Source organism: Antrostomus carolinensis, unplaced genomic scaffold, assembly GCF_000700745.2.
Source record: "Antrostomus carolinensis isolate BGI_N321 unplaced genomic scaffold, ASM70074v2 scaffold3172, whole genome shotgun sequence".
Classification (NCBI taxonomy): Eukaryota; Metazoa; Chordata; class Aves; order Caprimulgiformes; family Caprimulgidae; genus Antrostomus; species Antrostomus carolinensis.
Genome location: NW_010301411.1, coordinates 56,114 through 77,270, shown reverse-complemented (window position 1 = coordinate 77,270; position 21,157 = coordinate 56,114). Strand labels below are relative to the sequence as shown.

General features: G+C 39.5%; 1 protein-coding gene across 1 annotated transcript in view; it reads right to left on the bottom strand.

Annotated features, from left to right (window-relative positions):
* Positions 1–1,578: 1,578 nt before the first annotated feature.
* Positions 1,579–21,157, bottom strand: part of LGR4 (leucine rich repeat containing G protein-coupled receptor 4) — a gene marked incomplete at its 5' end in the record, with an annotated part of 41,701 nt that continues 22,122 nt past the window's right edge. Inside the window, 14 exons of the mRNA XM_010163421.2 lie at positions 1,579–2,855; positions 5,874–5,948; positions 6,591–6,712; positions 7,637–7,762; positions 8,067–8,138; positions 9,110–9,181; positions 10,234–10,299; positions 11,568–11,639; positions 12,047–12,115; positions 12,804–12,875; positions 12,961–13,032; positions 13,607–13,675; positions 15,452–15,523; positions 16,168–16,383. Coding sequence (XP_010161723.2) covers positions 1,579–2,855; positions 5,874–5,948; positions 6,591–6,712; positions 7,637–7,762; positions 8,067–8,138; positions 9,110–9,181; positions 10,234–10,299; positions 11,568–11,639; positions 12,047–12,115; positions 12,804–12,875; positions 12,961–13,032; positions 13,607–13,675; positions 15,452–15,523; positions 16,168–16,383 — 2,452 coding nt within the window. The remainder of the gene's footprint in view (positions 2,856–5,873; positions 5,949–6,590; positions 6,713–7,636; positions 7,763–8,066; positions 8,139–9,109; positions 9,182–10,233; positions 10,300–11,567; positions 11,640–12,046; positions 12,116–12,803; positions 12,876–12,960; positions 13,033–13,606; positions 13,676–15,451; positions 15,524–16,167; positions 16,384–21,157) is intronic.

Here is a 21,157-nt window from a genome sequence, read left to right as displayed (position 1 = left end):
ATATTTTGGCTTACAAAATTAACAGCACACTGTAAATAATCCTCCCATACTTTGTACAAACTACATGATTTTGATATACAAGGATTCAGTTTTTATTACAGTGACAATATACAACCATGTCTATTTACAATGCAAAAAGTATATAAACCACATTTTAAACATTCTGCTACTGGCAGCCACTATTGTTTAGGAGGTAGCTTTAATTAACAAAATGAACTGAAGCCACATTTCCCATCATGTGTTCTATCAAATAATTTACAATACAAAGATAAAAATTCATTGTATGAACAGTATATACAGTTTAATTCTCAAAACAGCAATCTAGCTTTAAATCTTAATGAGAATGTCTCCAGATTAACTGGGATGGCAGTGGATTTGCTCTTGATTTAGTGTATTGTTCAAGAAACATAGGTAATTACTTAATCATGCATTCATAACTTTCTATCGATCAGATTTCAAACTAAATATAGATAAATGGATCACTGATTGTACTTAAATCATTTGGGTCTCAGGACGTGAATGGTTTAAAAATATTGCACTGATTTACATAAAAATCAGTGACTTTGCACAGTGTACTTAGTAAAATAATTGGAAAAATGCTTTTCTTTATTGCAAAACTGCTTTCTGTTTTCCCTCCATTTGCTAAAATCTCAGTCTATTCATAGATATTATTGGGGTGCTGGAACATTCAACAGGCTGCAGAGTATTAGCCAGTCTTTCTGCAAAGACATGAGCTGTGTACATCGACAGCACTGCTAACACCCCCGGTGCACTGGTATTCCTTCCAGCAGTGTGAACTGACTGCAAAATACCAAAGAAAGTTGCTGTGGTTCACCTGAAGTAATGCATCATCACTGGAAAAATGTGTTCAACCCTATTATTCCTGACAGCTGTTAACATTCTTATTTCATAGTCTACAGATATTGTGGATTACAAGTGCTTTATTGTAATGAAATCTTTTTAAAAAATTGAACGTTGGCTTAAAATACAAAACAAACATGGTATTTCTGTATTGCTGTCACAGTTACGTGTGGGAGAATTAATCCCTTTTTTGGCCCTGCAGTAAAATTCATCCTGAGATTCAATGCTGAATACACTATACAAAGCTAGCAAGAGAGTTTTTTTGCTTTATCATAGAAAAGTCACATTTAAAAATAATTTCTTTAATATTAAACAGCTGTCCTTTATATTGTGCTTTGGCAGGGAAAAAAAAAAAAAAAAACAACAGAACTTACCTCGCCAAGAGCAGAAGCAAAGTACAACTGGAGCACAACGTGGAAACACACCATTAGCATGTAAAAAAACTGTATAAAAGAAACCACTACTGCGTGGAAAGAGTAAAAATATTGGGTAACAAATTTGGTTTACCAATTAATTATTTACAGTCAGGGCAACCGATTTATTTGTTTAATTATTTTTAAATGTATGGCTCAAGAAGTTACTGCCCACTTCCCTTCTTTACAAACGACACTAAACCATGATTCCAAAAGTGCTTCCTGCTCGAAAGGTCAGAACAGGCGACGACGGTCTACGAAGCATTTTATCTCTTTATTAGAACAGCTGATGGCAAAAAGCCTTTCAGTCTTTAATTCTTGGTATGTTGTAGGCGTAACGAACCAAAGGGAATCCTCGGCTTTGGTAGAAACAGGCACGGCCACAGGCCTGCACTTGGTCTGAGCTGTCCGACACGAAGGAGTCGTCCTCGTCCGCGTAGTCGGAGTGGGCTGACTGGGTGCCGCAGTCCGACCAGTAGCCATCCGGCCTTTGGCAAGGCACCACTGCCAGCGTGGGGCAGCTGTGTGATTTTATTAAATGTTTACAGGGCACAGGCTTGGATAAAAGGAGCGATTCGCAACATTCACACACAGCAATGTTACCCTGCAAATGGGTGTACACGCCACAGTCGTAGTAGAAATCCTGCGTCACGCAGCCCCCTTGGGTGTTGACGGCAATTGCGACCGCTCCGTTCTTCCTGGTCATATGGCGCCTGAGCAACTTCCAGTCTTCCTTGAACTTTGGGTTGAAGAACACATACAGAACTGGATTCAGGCAAGCAGGTAATGGGAAAAATATCAGAGTAACAGACTTCATGATTTCAGGGCTGATAGAAATCGCAGTGATCAATGGTGCAAATGAGAAAAACGCAACAGGGCAGAAGAAGATGCAGTTCGTGAAGATCAGCCAAGCGACGTGTTTAATCATGCTGGACTGCGAGTTTTCAGAGAGGTCCTCTTTTTCCAAGTTGCAATACAGTTTAGTGTAGATAATAGCCATTAGCAAAAATGCTAATGAATTCAGGAGCACTAAAGTTACCGTGAAACCTAACGAAGGTGTTTCTCCAGTGGGGAAGGGCAAGCAAAGGGGTGATGCCGAGTACTCCGCTTTATAAAAAAGTGGTAAGCATCCTGCTACCACAGCACACAGGAAAGCAAAAACTGCTGCAATTTGAAATTGTTTTTGGCGATTGCTTTTCCCCTTTTTAATGATCTCCTTCGCCGAGAAGCTCCGTTCAACAGCTGCCAACATCAGGAAAAAAATGGCACTTTCGGATGAAAAGACTGCAAGAAACCCAGCAATTCTGCAACCACTGCCAGTCTCCCACCATATGCCAAATTCAGCAAATCTTCCCCAAGAGACTGCATCCAAGAAAGTTAAAATACCAGTATAGACTCCCATAAATAAATTAGAGACAGAAATCAGGCCTATGAACAGTTTGGAAGATGGCAATGGAGTACAGGATGCAAATATTGTTAACATGACAAGCAGGTTGAAGAACAAAGCAACCAAAAAAATAAACCAGACAGTAAGTCGAATCATCCAGCTGCCCAATAAATATTCACAAGGCTTAAAAGCACCTAGAACGAGAGAAAAAAAACAGAAAGACAACCAATTTAGGAAAAAAATCGTGCCTTAATAAGCAAGATTTTTCAAAAGGTATTACAAGAGCACTCATTAATTCGTGAATAGACTGCACAGCTGAACTGCTAAATAGGTCAGTTGAAAGTAAACTATTCTGCTGAAGCTATTTACTAATTAATTATGCCTGAAATAATAATTACTGTGATGAATGGTCACTTGAGAATACTTTGTATAAACAAGCTGGCTAAACAAACTTAATTACCTTTTAGCTACTCAAAGCAGCTTTTATTCATGCCACCTGAATTCTTTTTATTTTCTTTAGATTTCATACTTCAAAAAAAGTTGGTAACAAAGTAAAAGCAAGTGTTCACAACAGACATGTAAAGGGAAAGAATTTTTTTTAGAAGTAACATGTTCTCTCAAAAAATGATTCACAAACATGTATTCTGGAATAACTCCTGGTCACAAGGAAACATCTGTAAAACAGCTGACAAATTCAATTTAATCAGCTTTAATAGGGACAGGAATTCACTCCAAGCCCTCCCCCCTACCCTCATCACTGAAAGGCACTGTGAGCTTGGAAACTCATATAGGGAAAATGATTTTTTTTCCTTCTTCTTTTGCCACTTAAAAAAGCTTAAGCAATAAAAAACATCCAACAAGCAAAATAATATGAGGCAAGACAAGGAAAAAAGGTCACTATTACTGCTTACCCTTCTAATCCTTCTAATTGCTATTTATTCCATAGGGAAATCCTACTGATTTTAAGTAACAATTAGAAGAGTTTAACCTCTCCTACATCCCCATTAGGCACTGCTAATTGTCTGAAGCACAATAGCTGGATCTCTCCCTGCAGTCGGGTACTCTGGGAGCTGAAGACAGAGCAAAAAAAATGCCAAACTGTCCTGCCACCTCGGGCGGGAGCTTCTGAGACGGATTCAGCCCCTGACCCCCAGCTCTGCGCAGCTCATGCCCTCCCTTTAGGCAGCTGAAAGGTAAGTACAACCCATCCCTAATGTGAGAACAGCAACTGCACAGAAAGATTAAATGGCAGCGCAAAAATCTCCCAAGGCCTAAAGCAACTTACAGAAATTACTGAACTGACAAGTCAAAAACCAAATCTTTTTGTTTAAACGAGCAAGCTTCATTTCTGGGCAAGAAATAATGGTGCTAAGTGGATTATCAGACCAGTAAAATCAGCAGTAAAATCTCTTTTTTTTTTGCAGTTCCTGAGTAAGACATCCTTGCTGGAATAATTATTTTTACAGTACATTCATATGACGCAGCAATACCTGCTAACCTGAATCTACTTAGTAATGAAAACAACTTTCTACTTAGGAAACTTTAAAATGTCAATGCTGTGTTTCCAAAATCAATCTGAAGTCTGTTTTCTCGTAGCTGTACAGGGAGTTATCTAATTTAGACAACCAAACCCATCACACGTTCCTGTCTTTCTCCCAGTGTCTAACTATCCTTAGAGTTAAAAGTTGCTCTCCTCTCTCGCTAGTAATTCCCAGCCCACCAGGAGAAATTCATGCTTGGAAGGATGAGCTTCGCAGTTTTCAGCGCTGTGCTACTTGAGTGCCACTGTTCAGCAATCCATTCCTGCCATTAGGCAAAGCTGAAAGTGGATCTACAAGATGAGCAATGATTCAGAACTTACATGGTGGGTGGAGTGTCCTACTTATGACCAGACGACAGCATGGCATAGAAAACAAGTTGTTAGTATGGGAGGGACTGGTGAAAAACAAGGCAAATTGTGAACTTGTAAAACAAGCTCTTCATTCCTTTTAGAGCTACAGCATCTCTGGCGTGGGCAAAAAGAGAGAGCTAAAGGCTTTAAAGATTTAACCCATGTAACACACCATCTGAATTCTCATTCTGTGAACAGGAGACCAAAAGCAAATAAGCAGCCTTGGTCAAATTCATTCGCAGATCACATACAGTTACATTAATAATATATTTGACTTTCTGATCATGATTTTTTTGTCTGTGATCAAGAAATCTTTGTGATATTCTATATACACAGCTAGCCCAAAAGATGAAGAGCAAACAGATTTTCATAATGGATGTAAAATACCAGTTTATGAGAAGACAGTGAAAGAAGACTTGGAAAACCCCTGTTCATCCAGAAGTAACTTCACTGGAAGCATTCCTTGTCCCCCATCTATGTCTTCCCGTTCATGCAAACAGGAGGGTACAAGATGTATAGAAGGAATCCTCTGGAGAGCCTGTGTGGTAAAGGCAAGGAAGTAGGAGGCACCACAGCAAGCACTTTAGGAGCTGAGTGGAACCATGTGTGGAAATTCACCGTACGAGGAAGATAAGCAGAAGGGCAGCAATGAAGCTGCCTAGAATGAAAATATTTGTTTGCAAGATCAAAGACTTTCAGCTCTCCTGGACTTCAAGCCTAAATTGGAGTGGTTCTGGTATGCCAATAAGACTACTTATTGCACAGATATCTATTGCACAGATGCTACTGCCTGCTCCAGCTACTTGTAGCAGCCCTCTGCTGACAATTAATACAGCTATAGCAGAGCTGGGGAGCAGACCACGAGTGTTCCTCCTCCTCAATCCTGCAAAGACATCAGGCTACGTTAAAACCACCAATGACAACAGTTGGAGTTAAGCTTTTAAAGCACAGGCTGACTTCTCGCTGAAACAGATGAGCATTCAGACAGTCTGCTCCACAGACATCCCTTTGGCAAGAGTAATGCAGAATTAGGGGACAGTGCACTAAACACAGCAGGCTCCAAATAAAAGTATTAGTCTTGTATGTTCTGCTTATGCTTACTTCTCCAATATAGTACTGTTTGTCTAAAGCTGAGGCAAATCTTTGTGATTGCTCATCCAAACAACACTGACACCAAATGAAGTTTCACCCAAGCATTGTAGAATTTAATCTTCTGTGTACAGAATGACCACGAGGAATGGAACATGTAATTCTGCAGACAGCTATTTGCATAACACCATGCCTGAAGTTCATTGTGGCTACAGCACATTATAAGATTTACCTGTTGCTGGTGTACAGTGAATAATAGTCTGTCCCAGTTCCTCGTTTTCCTCACTCCTTAGAACATCTGCATCAGCTGTATCCAAGGAAAAATGAAAAACAGGTTAGTTGTAGGATGAACAAAAAAAAAAGTGAAATGCAGCGAAGCTGCCTAGGATGGAAGTAGTCCTGTGAAAGATCAAAGTCCTAACACTTCACCAACGTTCAAGCCTTTAACAACTGGAGCTGTTCTAGTTTGCCACCTAAGGTCAAACGCTCGGTGTGGAAATTGCTGCAGCAGTTTGAGTTACTCCTGCCTGCCCCAGCTACTCACAACGCTTCCTAACAAAGAGGCAACGTCTTTCATCACTGAGGAAAGATCTATGGGCCCTGAAGTAGACAGTGGAAGGACAAGCCCTTTCTGAACAGGAAGGTCAAAATACTGAGAACCAAAAAAGCTTTTCATTCTGGCAGAAAATGACAGAAACATTACTGGTAGTGTAGAATTTAAAAAAAAAAAATATTTTTTTTTTCCCTTAAATAGGCAAATCTTACACATTTAGAAAGTACATGGCACTGCCTGTCTGTAAGCAGCCACTAAGCACTTTCAGAGACAGGTTTTGTATCCCTATAAAGATTTACATTTTCCAAATTTCCTTTTTCAAAGACAACATACACTGTTATTCAGTCCAGTCTGGCCCAAAATAACACCACCAGTCTAGTACAATGAAACACTTACCCTTCTCACGATCCATCAAAGCACCTTGATCTTGGTGACTGGAATCTTCAGTGTTAGAGTTTAAATAAGAATCACAACCCCAAAATGCACAGCACTGGTAAGCGTATGGTACAGAGAGTGACCTGAAACACAGGCAGAACAGAGAGTGTTACCCGTTGTAACCTGAGTTCAGATTATCATCTCTTAAAAATACATAAATGGCACACTTCAGTCCTAAAACTGAAGCTTCTTTTTGTCACAGTTGCTAATAAAAAACTATTTCAAATTGAATCAGTTGTAACCATTTCTGATGAACCTTTGCACTGAGACAAAGGACAGGTGATGCAAAGGACAAATCCAAGTCTTTGTCTGCTGCAAAGGGCACAAAGAAAAGTCTGTGATGTTGAGCTCTTTACTGCTCATTCTACTCCATATACAAAATAAATTCTGATCAGTGTGTGTGGAGTCACTGTACAACTTAAACTGAAAACTAATGAAGCAAGTTCATTAAAAAGTAACTGTTTTGTAACAAAGTTAACTCCCAGATGATCACAGTGTTAAAATATCTTTTCCTCTTACTCTTTATTTTGTGACCCCAAAATAAGATTTTTTTTTTTTCTACTGTCTGTTTATGTTTCCCAGAAATGGTACATAATCCTGGTAGAGAAGTACAGCTGCATACAGAGTTTTAAAAAGTCCAAGTAAATGAAGAGATAATAGCAGAGCAGAAACTTATTTTTCTGACTCAAGGCTACAATATCAACTATCTGCATTATTGTTCCTCAATTCTGTTCTTGTAAATATCCACCCAAACCACTACTCCAATGTCAGACTGAAAAGTGGTGGAAGAAAAATATTAAAAGTTCCAAGAAAATTGTCTGCAAATGGCTTCTATACCAGAATAGTCAGATGCCCTTTCATATATGCCAACATTAAGGCCCTACAGACTGAGCAAAGGGGCTGATTGTTTGTCCTAAATATTATCTAAACTGGCTTCATTTGTTGTCATGTCCCTCGTTACTGTCAACATTAAGTGAGGCACTCTGTAGTGTTATTTACCAACATACCGGAGCTTTGCAAAGTTCTTTGCTGCCAAAGCTTCTTTCAACTCTGAATTGCCTGCAAGTTTAAGCTGGTTCAGTCCACTCAATCCTTCAACTGGAACTGAAGTGAGTTCATTGAAACTTAGGTCTCTGAAATGTGAATATTAAGACAGTGTTACAAGAAAGTAAGTTTGAAGATCCTATAGCACACATTTAATTGAAGTAGGAAGGCTTTCTGAAGTCTCATACCGAGGCTGCAGCCTGGCAAATGCCTGTCAGTGCAGCAGGCACTTTGAAGACTTGTGCCCTGCATACGTTCAGCTGGCGAGAGGTTTTGTGATGCACAGAGATGAAACACACGATGGGCACATATTAGTTTTAAGCTGAAAATATTTACTATCTCAGCAGCTGAATGATAGAGAGACGAGGTCGCTGCACGGAATAGCCTACTTACAAGTTAACGATAGCTCCAACAGTGGTGAAAGCTTCCTTGTGGATCTGATGGATCCGATTTCTACTGAGGTCACTGCAATGAATGTTAAATGAGATTATTTTAGCAGTTTCATCAAAACTTTGTAACAGCCACTGTTCTGAGAAAAAAGCTAAGGTGACAAATACATTGTGCCTTTGTCAGAAAAGCCAAACAACCCTCCCATTGCCCCTCTCTTTCCAGTCAGCCTGGTGCAGTAGCAGCCAAATCCCTTGGTAAGGCAGCTGTATCCTGCTTCACCTCATCCCCAAGGTAGCATCCATCTCCCATTCCTGCCCCCTTCCCCTTCCTTCCTGGCACTAGCAGCTCAGCCTGTGCTCCCAAGGCAGAGGCAGACCCTGGCACCACCCATGCCCAGGCTGAAGATGCCAGGACGATCCCTTTGGTGACAAACTGCAGCTGTAGCAGAGCACGTCAGCAGGGGTGGGGGAAGATAACAAAAGAATAAGCAGAAGGGTGCCTGCTTTGTTGGATCTCAAAGTCCAGATCCAGCTCCTGCTGGACCACCATGACTTTTATTATAACATTCCTTTTAAAACACCTGTCAATTTGTGGATTTTTTATTTTCCTGATAATTTCAATGTTCCTATATAATCTTCATATAGCTAGAGATGAAAGGGAAAGGGATAATTTTGTTTATTGGTCTGCTCCTCTTGAGGAAAACAGGTAGGATCTATCCAAGAAGTACTATATAATGGAATAATACAATAATAACATAATGCAAAATAGCAGACTACTAAAAAAAAAATCTTTTTTAATCTCCATATATCTATAAAAAAATATATATTTATAGTCTATAAAAAAGTAAAATGGAAAATACAAAGAACAGGACTGAAAACTAACTGCTGTTCGTCACATCTCTTCTATATGGTTTGTTTCACCTTGAAATCCAGCACACCTGGCCTTTTGCCATCAATCAGATTTGTAACACCAAACCCTGACATCAGTTTACATGGGAATCAACAACATTATCTTGTTTTACTCAGAATGCAACTATGTACACTTACAGGATACGAAGGGCGGACAGTCCTTGAAAGGTATCCTCTGTGATTTCATGGATTCGATTGTGCTGCAAGGAACTGCAAAGTGAAGAAGTAGAAACAGAACTCGATTAGCAAACTGAGCTTCAAACCAAGAGGTACCTTGATGCCTGCTAATACACAGATTTAGCCTTACCAATGGCAAGATTTTTCTCATTTTACCTTGAAGGCAATCTGTCTAAGCATCTGCTCTACACTTCACATTAGCCATGTTAATACAACCATGAAGCTCTTTTGTGGTACCTCTGCCCAATCCCAATTCATAACTCACTATTTCCAAGCTAAAAGTTAATGCTTTGTGAACTTTGAAGAGTCACACTGAGATGTAAAACAAATCTACCTAATTCTGAAGGAATCTTTAGGCCATACTCTTATCCTGAGTGCACTTTCACTTCTTAAAATACAGATTTATGAAAGGAAAATGTTGAGAAGAGCTAACGGGCAAATTATACATCCAATTCACTAGCTCCCTTTACAATGAACCATGCATACAATGAGCCTAATGATACCAAAATGTAACAGTAGAGGCCTGTGAGAAGTCTGTTAGCCCCACTCTGGTTAAAAGGAAAGAAGCCTGAGAGCAGTAGAGGTAGAAGGAGAAGTAGGAACATATGCAGGCAGAAGAATTGTGTAGGGTTTGGAAATTAAGCTTAACCTTTAAAGCAACGACGGAAAGAAAAGCAAAGATGGGTTTTGAATGTGCCTTACAAGGACTAGAGGAAAAAACATTTTACACAAGCATAAGCTGATGGTTGGAGAGAACTGAAGACATGTGGAAGAGGTAAGAGGAAGGAAAACACATAAAAGCTCATTCCATTCATGCATATAGCAATACTACTATGAAATGCAGGATTAAGGTGTTCTTCATTCTTCTTGGTGCCACAGGAACAATTAAACCTTAGCTAATTGAGGAAAACATAAGTGTCTGAATTCTCTGTCCAGCACACTCCTCACATGAGATAGTCATATTATCTCTCTCTGTTCTTAATCTGAGAAACTTATGATCAAACATGAAGCAAAAAACTTTCTAAAGACTTGGACTCCTCATACTAAGGAGGTAATAAAGATAAACAACATGTATTTCTACTTACATTTCTTCCAAGGAGTGGCAGCCCATAAAACTTGGGAGGTCCTTTATATTGTTATAAGACAAGTCCCTTCAAAACAGAAAAATGGGAGAAAGGTGCTTAGTTCAACTCTTTTCTACTTGAAACATCTCATCACTTGCAACCATTACATGGATTGTCAGAAAAGTCTTCCTGTTAGTAACATTCTGTGGAAAAACTAAGGGCAGCGTAGAGCAAATTCTGAATGGAATCACTAGTGGCATCTCTCCACAGCCATCCTAACTAGCCCCACTTTGATTATAAAAATTATATACACCCAAAAACGCAGAAAGACATAACTGCTATATCAAGCTTGCAACAGTCAGCAAATAGCAGAAATAAGGCTGTCTACAGAACTCTGCAAAATGTTGACTCATTGCCTTTTATTCACTCTATTCATGCCCAAAGAAGTTGTGGATGTCCCCTCCCTGGAAGTGTTTAAGACCAGGCTGGATGAGGCTTTGAGCAACCTGATCTAGTGGAGGGTGTCCCTGCTGAAGGCGGGGGGATTGGAACTAGATGATCTTTGAGGTCCCTTCCAATCCAAACCATTCTATGATTCTATGATTCTATGTAACCCTTTTAAAAAACTACATTTCTATCTCCCTCCTCCTTTTTGTCTCTGAATTCAGTGAACATCGATCCTACCTCACCATTCTTTTTCCCTAATTTTTCTTCTATAAAACAGAACATCTTTTTCTTCTCCATTTTTCAGCACTTGCTTTTGTTCCAAATTTTCCTGTGTGCACCCTTTGTAAACGTGGCTTTGCCTGTCCCTCCCAATGGTTTCATTTTCCAGTTTGGTTTTTTTGCATTAATTTTAACACATCCTTACTGCTTTTTCTGTCTTGCCATTGTATTACTATCCCCTTCCTAATCCTCATCTCCATTTCTCTTGGTTCCTGATGCTCTCTCCTGTGTTCCTGAACACAAAAAGGCAAAGCACTACAACTAAACTCTTCCTTAATCTCTGAATGTCGATGATTACTGTTGTGTTAAGAATGAATGATGCCAGAGTCAATTTGAAAATGCAAAGACTGTTTTGTAGCACTGCCTTACGTATTTTATAAAATATGAAAGAAATACAGTGCATCTCCATAAAGGGGACCCTGTCTCAGGAATCTAAGGCATTCTATCAACTCTGTCATGAGTCTCGTTTTGAAGAATCAAGAAACCAGAATCAGATTTCCAAGTTCAACAGAACTACTAGGATGAGCAATTCTAAGCAATACGTAAAAGTATTAAATTTAAATTAGATGTAAATTTCTTTTAAAACATGTTGTTGCAGATGAAAATAGGAGCACAACATTCATACTTACAAAGTTCGTAGCACCTTTTGCTCTTGGCATAAATTAACAGGAATACTGTTTATCTTGGTCCCTGTTAGAGTTCTGTGGAAAAGGAAAAAAAAATGTTTGAATTGTTGATGGCAGATGGCATAACAAGCACATGTAAGCAGAGTAAGGATGGTGTCTCAGTTATTGGGGTGCTAGATTCACCCAAACTTTTTTGTTTGTTCATTTTCTCAGAAGAGGCCAACTTTTCTGTTTTTCAGGTCTGTGAGAGGAGTGTTAATTAAAATCAATGGCCTTTTCATAGGCTTTTGTCAGCTTACCCTATCAAAAAAAAATTAAAAGGCACCCAGGTATCACCATAAGGAAAGCTACATAATTACTTTATTGACAGGAAGATAATTTATATCCAAGTTGCTCTCCAGACCCACTTATCATATTTCTATCACTTCACACGAAGCAAAACCAATAAATTATTGGAAATTCTCTCTGTAGAATATACTTACAAACTCTCCAGATTAACAGTTCCTGTCAAATTAGGAAACCACTGCACCATGCTGGCACCCCGAATGACCCTAAAAAAATTCCCAAGAAAATTAGTTGTAAACTATTATGCAAAGAATTGTGACAGTCAATCCTGCTATCAGGTAGATATTTTCACTAAGGAGACATTCCAACATCCTTATTGCTTTTGTTTAAATTTTACACATGAAGATAGTCTTTTCACTGTTTCTTACAGTATTAATTTGCTTAGTAAATTACTCCTCCATTAGCAAACAACTGGAATTCATTAGGCTGGAAAGAGTCATATCAATACACGTATGAAAAGGGCATAAACACTCAGGTAGTTTATAGTTCAAAGTTTGAAGTCTCGCACCATTTTGCTTTCTCGTCACCCCCAGAACTGGTATCTTTTGAGCACATGCATGCACTAACCTGCAAAACATTCTCACAATGTACACCCCTGTTCAAAAAGCACCTAGGACATATTGCAGTTTGCTTAAGTAAGAACCTGAGCATTTGGCCTGAGGTTATGTGTCTTATGCAAGGTAACAAAGGTTTAAAAAAAAAAAAAAAAGTTGTAGAGCATATTTATTAGATCTTCTTAAGAAACTGGATATTCCCAACAATAATAATGTTTTTAAAAGCTTACTGCAAACAATCTGAAAGGTTAGAGGCAGTCAGAAAATTTATTTATTTTGAGTTCTTAGCCACTACATTTCATATCCATTTATTGTACTATATAGTTGAGGTGATACTTACAGAGAATGCAGATCTGACAGATTCTGAAATGCTGAGTTCCCCACAAAAGACAAAGGATTATCATACAAATGTCTGGGAATGAAAAACATGTTTCAATCACTGTTCTTACAGTCACTGTCTGCTAAAGACTAAAAATAGATGCATGAAAATTACTTACATCGTTCTTAGAAGGGGGTTTCCTGCAAATGCACCATCAGGAATTATGGAAATGTAGTTACTGTGAAATCCCCTAAAGATATTAGCAAAGAAAAAAAAACAACATTTAAAAATATACTGCCAGTATATTCAACCAACAGTCATTTTCTTCACACCTACTCAATTCCCAATCCTACCAAAAATAGGATTGTCGTTAAATAGGAGTAACTCTGAAGGCATGACTTCTATCTACTGCACATCAGCTAAACTGAAAATGTTTCATTAGAAAGAAATTGTTCTGTCCAAAACATGATCCTGTGCTTTCTCTCTTCTTCCTTCCCTCTTAAGAAAGGGGACAAGGAAAACATGTGTGATCAGTGAATGCTTCTGCTACTGGAGGCCAAAACCAGCTCATGATTAAGATCTATGCTAATAGTTCTCCTGAATAAATTGCTTGCTTATATAACTCCAAAGTAATTTTCAGTAGGTTCTCTCTCTAGCTGATGATTATATTTTCCTTTAATTATAGCATCACTTAACATAACTTAATCTGATCTAGGTCGCTGCATAATGAGACAATGATTCTTAAAACTGGGATCTTATTTTCCTTTTTTATTTATGGAAAGGAGAAAGAAAACTGGTAAAAAGGGAGAACAAATAATACTCACAACTCCTTTAGATTTGGGAGTGCTTTTATGGCTTCAGGGAACTCTACCATGTTGTTATAATTTAAATCCCTAGAAGAAACAAAGTAGGAAAATTATAAAATTCTTAATAGCGATGATGAATTGTTAAAATAATTTTTATTTAACACAATTCAATGAAAGTAAAATGTTCTCAGAACATCTTTAACTAGACCGCAAAATAACTTGATTTTTAACTTAGATTTAGTCTTCTGATGTTGTGCATGCTTTATAACCAGCTAATACCTTAGGTAAGTTATCTACTATTATCCAGAGGATTATTCATATTAAGTCAAATGAGATTTCCTTACAGCAAAGCTCAGTATTTTTCAACAACTCACACATTTTTCTTCAACAGAATTTACATGGAAATGAACTAAGATTTTAAAGCTGAAAAAAGAAAGTAGATAAAGAGTGTTCATTTGTATTAGCTTACTGAGAAAATTTTTCTGTTGGGTTTTACAAAATAAACAGTAAATGAGCCATTAGGTAACACTGGACCTTGTAGCAAAACCAATTATGAATATTGATCAGAAGCAGAGGGAAATCTCATCACACTGAATCACCACCCATCAGTGACAGGGATCTGCTGAAATCTCAGTTAACCTGTCACCATTCTAGCGCTAATGTCAGGACCAGCTACAGTCTTTTTTTTCTGCAAAAGGGATTCCTTATGAGAAGGAAAACCATTTTGAGAGTCTGTGCACATTTACATAGCATCTAATTATTACTTAATTGAGGTTCTAAGAGAATGACAAGACAGCTGGAGTAAGCAGCATTCCTGGACTCATCCAAACTCCTCATGTTAACAGAGGTTGTCACTGGCTTTACATGCCCTTACCCTCCATCATTTGTTCTCTTTATTTAGCATTCTCCTAAGCACAACAAAATGTGCTGCCGAAGGAAATACCACATTCACTGAGTGAAGGGAAGGGAAATGGGGAGTGTAACCCAAGCTGCTGAAAGCTGTTCCTCACCAAGGAGGCACTCTGGAGGTCAAGGAGTTCTGTGGAGCTTGGATCTAGCCACTGTGGACACCCAGTTCTGGGGGGAGTATGAGCTGTCAGTGGGGACGACAGACATGGGGCGAGGGGAAGGTGATGCCTCCTGCCCCCATCCTCTGTTTCTGCCCAGAGGAACCTAAGGCTCACTGTTTCAAATAAACCAGTCCATCATCTTAATATCTGCCAGTATTTGCAGTGAACTCAGGTGAATCTCTTGTATGAGAGGCTGGGAACCAGGAGCTGGGCTGGTTTCTACCAGCCTGCAGAGGACTGGGTTCAGGACCTGCAGGGACACATCAGCAAGTCTCCTAGGCAGGTAGTGGTGTCCATCCAGCGAGGGATGAGCAGCGGAGAAACAGCCTGCTGGGGCCCTCCAAGAAACCTCCTGAGGTCACACAACAGTTTTGGCAGTGTATCTTAAATATGTTTAATCCTACAGTAAATCTGAGAAACAAATATTTGTCCCTTATCACCAACAGGGCCACTCAAACACTTCTGATACAGCCACCTGACTCAGTGGAGTGCTATGCAAAGATACATCAGCTAGATCAGGGCCTGGAACGTTAGAGCCACATCATCCAGCATGACATTTCACCCAGGCTAATATTTACCTGCTTCTCAACATAGTTAATTAGTTTTGGTGGAGCACTGCACTGATACAAGCCTCCAGTTCCAAAACCTGAGCTGGAGCTGTGTTGGTGGTATGGGTTGTGCTGTGCACACATGCCTTATTTGCAAAATCTCCACCGTACCAGTAAAGTAACCTTGATTAAGCTGGGAATGACACAAACACTGAACAGTGAATTACTTTAAAAAGCATACTTACAAGGTTTCAAGGTTGTCTAATCCATCAAAGCAGTGCTTTCCTATAGTTTTTATTTTATTATTATGAAGATGACTAAAAAACAAAAAAAAACAAGCATGAAAATAAGTTAAAGATTTAATATAAGTTAACAAATTAGCAGATATTTCTATGAAATCAAGACAGCTAAATGGTTTAGAAAAAACATTACATGGGGCAGATTATGCAGCAGAATGTCTTTTACTTCCTCATATGTCAACAGATAGATTGCCCACAGCCAAGACAACCTAGTTTAAACCTTTATTCACTATCCAGAAGTGTGATAAAATATGATTTAAACATATAAATCAAAGTAATTTTTCATATTCATCCTTGGAGATACTTAAGACTCCACAGAAACAGGTCTGTGGCAGATAATATTTTCTTCTTTTAATATCTCTGAAAGCTTTCTCTGATAACCAATGGTTATCAGAGAAAATATTTCAAATATTCATTAATAAAATGAGATGTCAGGAAAATATATGGCAATCTCACTATCCATAGCCCATTTGACTTTCTGTTTAGGAGAAAGCCTTTAGCAGACCTTCAGTGGGTTGTCTAAGTATACATGATATCATCTGGTGTTGGTAGTATACGCTGTTACTAGACAATTGAACTAAAACATAGCAAAATACCATTTTCAGTGCCATTCTAGCTTAATCAAAACTTAATCAAAGTGAAATACAATTACAAATACTCACAGAACAACAAGACTCGAAAGGTTTGTAAATGCATAGTCAGGAATGTGTGTTATTTTGTTAAGAGCCAGTGTTAACGCCTGCAGAGAGGGGAGGTTGCTGAGGGGATAGATGGGAACTTCTGTCAAACTGTTGTCATCCAACCAAAGGTGACGCAGTTGTACCAGACCCTCAAAACTGTCTTCTGGTATGGCAGTGATATGGTTGGCATCTAAACGCCTACATTGAAACACAAAGAATTCACATAGTAAACTCACAAACTAGAGATAAATTCAAATGTTAAAGTCCTATTATTCCTAAATTTATTTTTTTAAGCTTAAATATATTTTACTGAAATAATTTAATACCAGAAAGCTTGAAGGTTTATTGAATGATGCATGAACATCCTTTCAAGGCAAATGAAGAGCCCATAAAAGAAAGCTTCATAAAAATTTATTCTCAGACATTTTTAATTAAACATTTTAACAAATTCATATGGTTATAATCAGCTTAACAAACTTAATTGGTAACTCTGTAATAGACACCTCTCCCCCACAAACCCCCCAGCTGCTAATATTGCAAATACAAGTCCTTAAAATGGTAGCTTGATAATGCATAAAGATTACAGAGGCATTTACTCATTTGAACTGATTATGCCTATAGCTACATTGTCAATAGCACCATACACTGTTATATGCTTTGTTTTGTGGTGCTACTACACACCTTAAGCAACTACTTTAGAGAACAGGATTATTAAAAGCATTTCTTCAATGAAGTCAGTTATGAATCACCTTGGCAAATAAAACATTATATCACCAAATGAAACCGAGAAACTTCTTTCGCTCTTGCACCTGATCCTTTCTAGCATGCTCCACAAAATAAATGCAAAATAGCACATTAGCACTGTTGAATATTGTATGTTATTGGATTTGCCATTACCCCTTTTCCCCAAATGAACTCCAATTGCACACGTCAGCAGCAGTAACACATGTGGAAAGCGACCCAGCTATGCTTCATACAGAAAGTCAAACCACGTGCAACAATTAGTTCTGCTGCGGTTACCGGCTCACCTAGGCTATTGGGTTTCACAGTGTCTTCAGGTTTCAAAGTATCAAAAAAAAGAACTCCACACCTGGAAACCTAGGAGGCTAAAATGCACGTCCCCAGCTCCAACTCCAGATGTGAAGCCCTTGTGACAGGAGGTGCAGGTGTTACTGTCAGAGTCTCACCGAGAATCCTTATCCACGACAACTGACAAACCCGATACCGCACCTTGTCTGATGGCTTTGGCAGTGACAAGAGAAACTCTCCTGAAAAACACGTGTGCTTCTGCCTCACGCAATACTCTCTGAACCAATTCATTTTTTCATCTTCCTACATTAGCAGCGAAGTCCCTTGGATAGCATCACTGGCAACCAGGGCAGGCAAAAGGCACAGACAGGGACCAGTTCAAGTTTGTTTGCATTCTACCATGTGAGCAGATGCACTGGGGACTAAAGTGGAAAACCACCCGTACTAAAAGCTTAACCTTGGATTGACACTGACAGAAGGAATGGGCAGAGGCAAGGGATGATCCAGGAAGGACCAAAATATTAATAAAGTGCTGTTCTTCCTAAGGCAACGAGAAGGTCAGCAGTGATAGCCCACGAGATTAAAAAAAACCAAACCAAAACTGTAATAAACCTGAGGCAGCGCAGGGCTGAGAGCACGAGGCGACGTTTGACAATCCTCTGACCTAGAAGCTGTCTTCTCTAGGTCAACACACAGCTGAACTGTGGTGACTTTGCTGCAAACATGGAAGAAAACACCTTGCGTAACTGCTTTGAAATGACTGGTGTACCAGCCATGGTACGTGTGCTGCTGTCTGGGGAGACAAAACACGTTTACACTCCTCTATTAGCATTGATTTTTCATTACGATACAAATCAGCACGGGTTTTGAGTTACATTAAACATTCACTGTTTTTCTAAAGCCATGATCAGACATGTTCTTGAAAGTCTAGCTGGGTTAGTTTAAGAAGCCGTTGCCTCCAGCCATTCATCCCACCTGACCCTCTCTGGGCTGGCAGAGGGGACCATTTGTCCCCAGGCACAGTCATGACAGCTTAATTAGTAGTGAAAGTGCTTCTGGACCCCAACACTTAAAAGACGTGCTGAATTCAAAGGGAGAAGGCAAGCTTGATGAAGAATTAATGCACTTTTTTTACTCCTGTGAAAGAGTTTTGTTGTTGCGATGTAAATGTTTTACATATTTCAAATTATTAGGGGAAAAAAGTCATCAACTGAACTTTCATGTACTAAAAAGTCAAGAAATGCATCAAATTAACAAATACACCAATATAAGTGAGAACTTACAGAACTGTCTGCAGTCAGAAGCTCTCTCCTAAGATGAGTGAAGTACCATTAGCTCTAAAGCTGTACATGAAAGAGCTAATTCCTGTACTGGCATCCCCTTATCATTTGCCCCATGGTCTGACAGGTGTGTTTGAATGCATTCTGTTTGAATGCTTTTAGGCTGCACTGAGACTGGAACGTTTCGGAGAAATTAAATGTCTGATGATAATAAAGGAAAAAAAAAAAGGGGGGGGAGGGGGTAAGGGAAAAAAGCCTGCGGCTCCACTTCAGAAAAAACAAAACAAAACAAAAAAAAGCAAAACTAGAAATTACCTGTCTTTCTTCTCTCTCCTAAATTCACACACCTCCTTGAAGATCAAAAGAATTATTTTTCCAGTGGAATAAACATATCCGAGTCTCCTCTTCAACTAATTTCTCCCTGCCCACCCCAGTTCTTTATTTATTTATTTTTTAAGCGAAGCAGCATACTCAAAAGTCAGGTCTCAATCCTTGTGACTACTTGTCTATGCTTGTGTTTGTACCTTCACTGTGCTCCCTGCTGAATCCATTTACTGAAGCAGACCTTGGAAAACAAAAACACACACCGAAGCCTCAAGCCCTGCTCCTCCCCTCCCACGGTTAAAGCAGAAGATGACCACAGGAAGGACGGACACACACATCGAACTCAGGGAGAACAAAAAGGGTCATGGAGAAGATGATGGACATTTCACACCTAGTTTCCTTTGCTAAGACCTCCATTCCCCAGTGCAGAGGGATTGAGAACCCAAGTAACTCTGCATCTTAAACTGATGGCTCTCCACAACCATCCAGACTGTCACATTCATCTCCTGCCCACAGCAGTAAAACAGAGCAGAGAGATGACCACCACCCACCGTTGTCACCGAGCAGGGAGGTTTGGAAGGTGAATGAGGGCATTTTCTGGCTCTGTCACTTCTTTGCAAATGTTTGGCACCATCTTAACAAATGCAATGTCTGAATAGAGCCAAAAGTAATTAGTTATGCTAAATCATAAAGACAAAGTCAAGGAGAAAGACAGGACATCAAGCTGTGATTATGTGTGTCTTCCACTGTCCATTTACATAGTGACTTCCCGATCTCTGTGTCTGAAGATCACTGTGCTAGCCCAAGGTTTTCCCACAAGCCAATGGATACATCGATAAAATAGTTGAAAATGGACAGTTTGCCCAGAGTTTTCATTGAGCTGCATTTACAGTTTTAGAGAGAAAACCTGTGATTTACAAGTGTTTTAAGAACAAGCACAGTCAAAGCTTATCCACATTACATTCAGTGCACAAAACACAGCTGAAATGTTATTTAATGTGAAATGCACACAATGGAGTATATTGTGAAACAACTGAAAAACAAACCTAAAATATTTCACAACTTCCACAAAATGTTACAACTAAGGACCACACCTTTTCTTTAAGATGGGATAAAAGAGTAGCCATTAGCTTCAATAACCAGCAAAGCACAAGTAATATTCTTCACGTGGACTGAACTTTTACAAAGACTGTGCTTTTCCATTAAAGTGTTAAAGATAAGACTATGTTCTATAAATTAGAGCTTACAGTATGTACTTAAATTCCTTAATCTTTCAGAAGGTACTCCAATTCCAGCTTCCCTATAGGCACTGGCTTGTGAGAGACCTTTACTTTTAGTCTATAAATTCAGAGTTCACTTGTGGAGCTGTCACCTTCATTTTTACTACCTGTCAGGTTCCCTCCTCACACCAACTCCACAAGAAAAAAGAGCAGGAGGAGGATAGAAACCCATATGTTCAACAGCTCTTGTATCAGTAATTAACATATTGATAAAACAAGTGAAGAACATAGCAACTTGAACGTCTTCAAACAATTAACTCAGCTTTAAGGAAAACATGAAGCTAATATGAACTCCTACCTCAATTCACATGAATAAAAGTTCCCAAGTCGAACACACATATATGAATTTTAAATATTTATATAGCAACAGAAATACACACAAAACTAGCACTCCAACTCCAGTATATTTCAAATTTTCACCAAGCTTTTCACTAAAAATCTCAGGTCAGACCTGCCAGGAGTACACCAGTGAAAGTGGCGTGGCATGGCATGGCATCCAGCTTTTTTAACCCATTACATTGGTGGGGCAGGGGCAGGCAGGAAAACACTTTAGCTTAAGAAAAAAAAAAAATAATCACCAAATCTCCTCAAGTGTTTCCTCAGGATCTCCCAGGAGCGAGCCCTGGTCTCGGCAGCAGCCCTGCACCACACCAAACCGCAATGGAAGCTGCTGTGCCAGAGCCCTACACCAAAGCAGGCGTCTGCCAGGGCAGCGGGCAGGGCAGCACGGTTACTGGGCACAGCGGCTAATTGCAGGGCGAAAAAGGCCAACAGGGAAGGATGCTTGTGGCCCTGTCTGGGCTGGCCAGCAGCACTGCTTAGAGCAGGCGCCCCACAGCCCGCATCCCTTGGGGGCAGTGCCGGGGAGGACTCCAGGACCACGCTTGCACATCTCCTCTGGCTGCCCAGTCCCTCCGGTGCTGCTTCTCCGGTTTATTCTTTTCCCATCCTCTGAAAGCCAGCAGGTGCTAGGTGGTGAGGGTGCAGGTAGGATCATGATGCAGCCAGGCTGTGAAACCTGCAGCTTTGTGTGATCCCAGCAGTCTAGGGGAAGGAGGA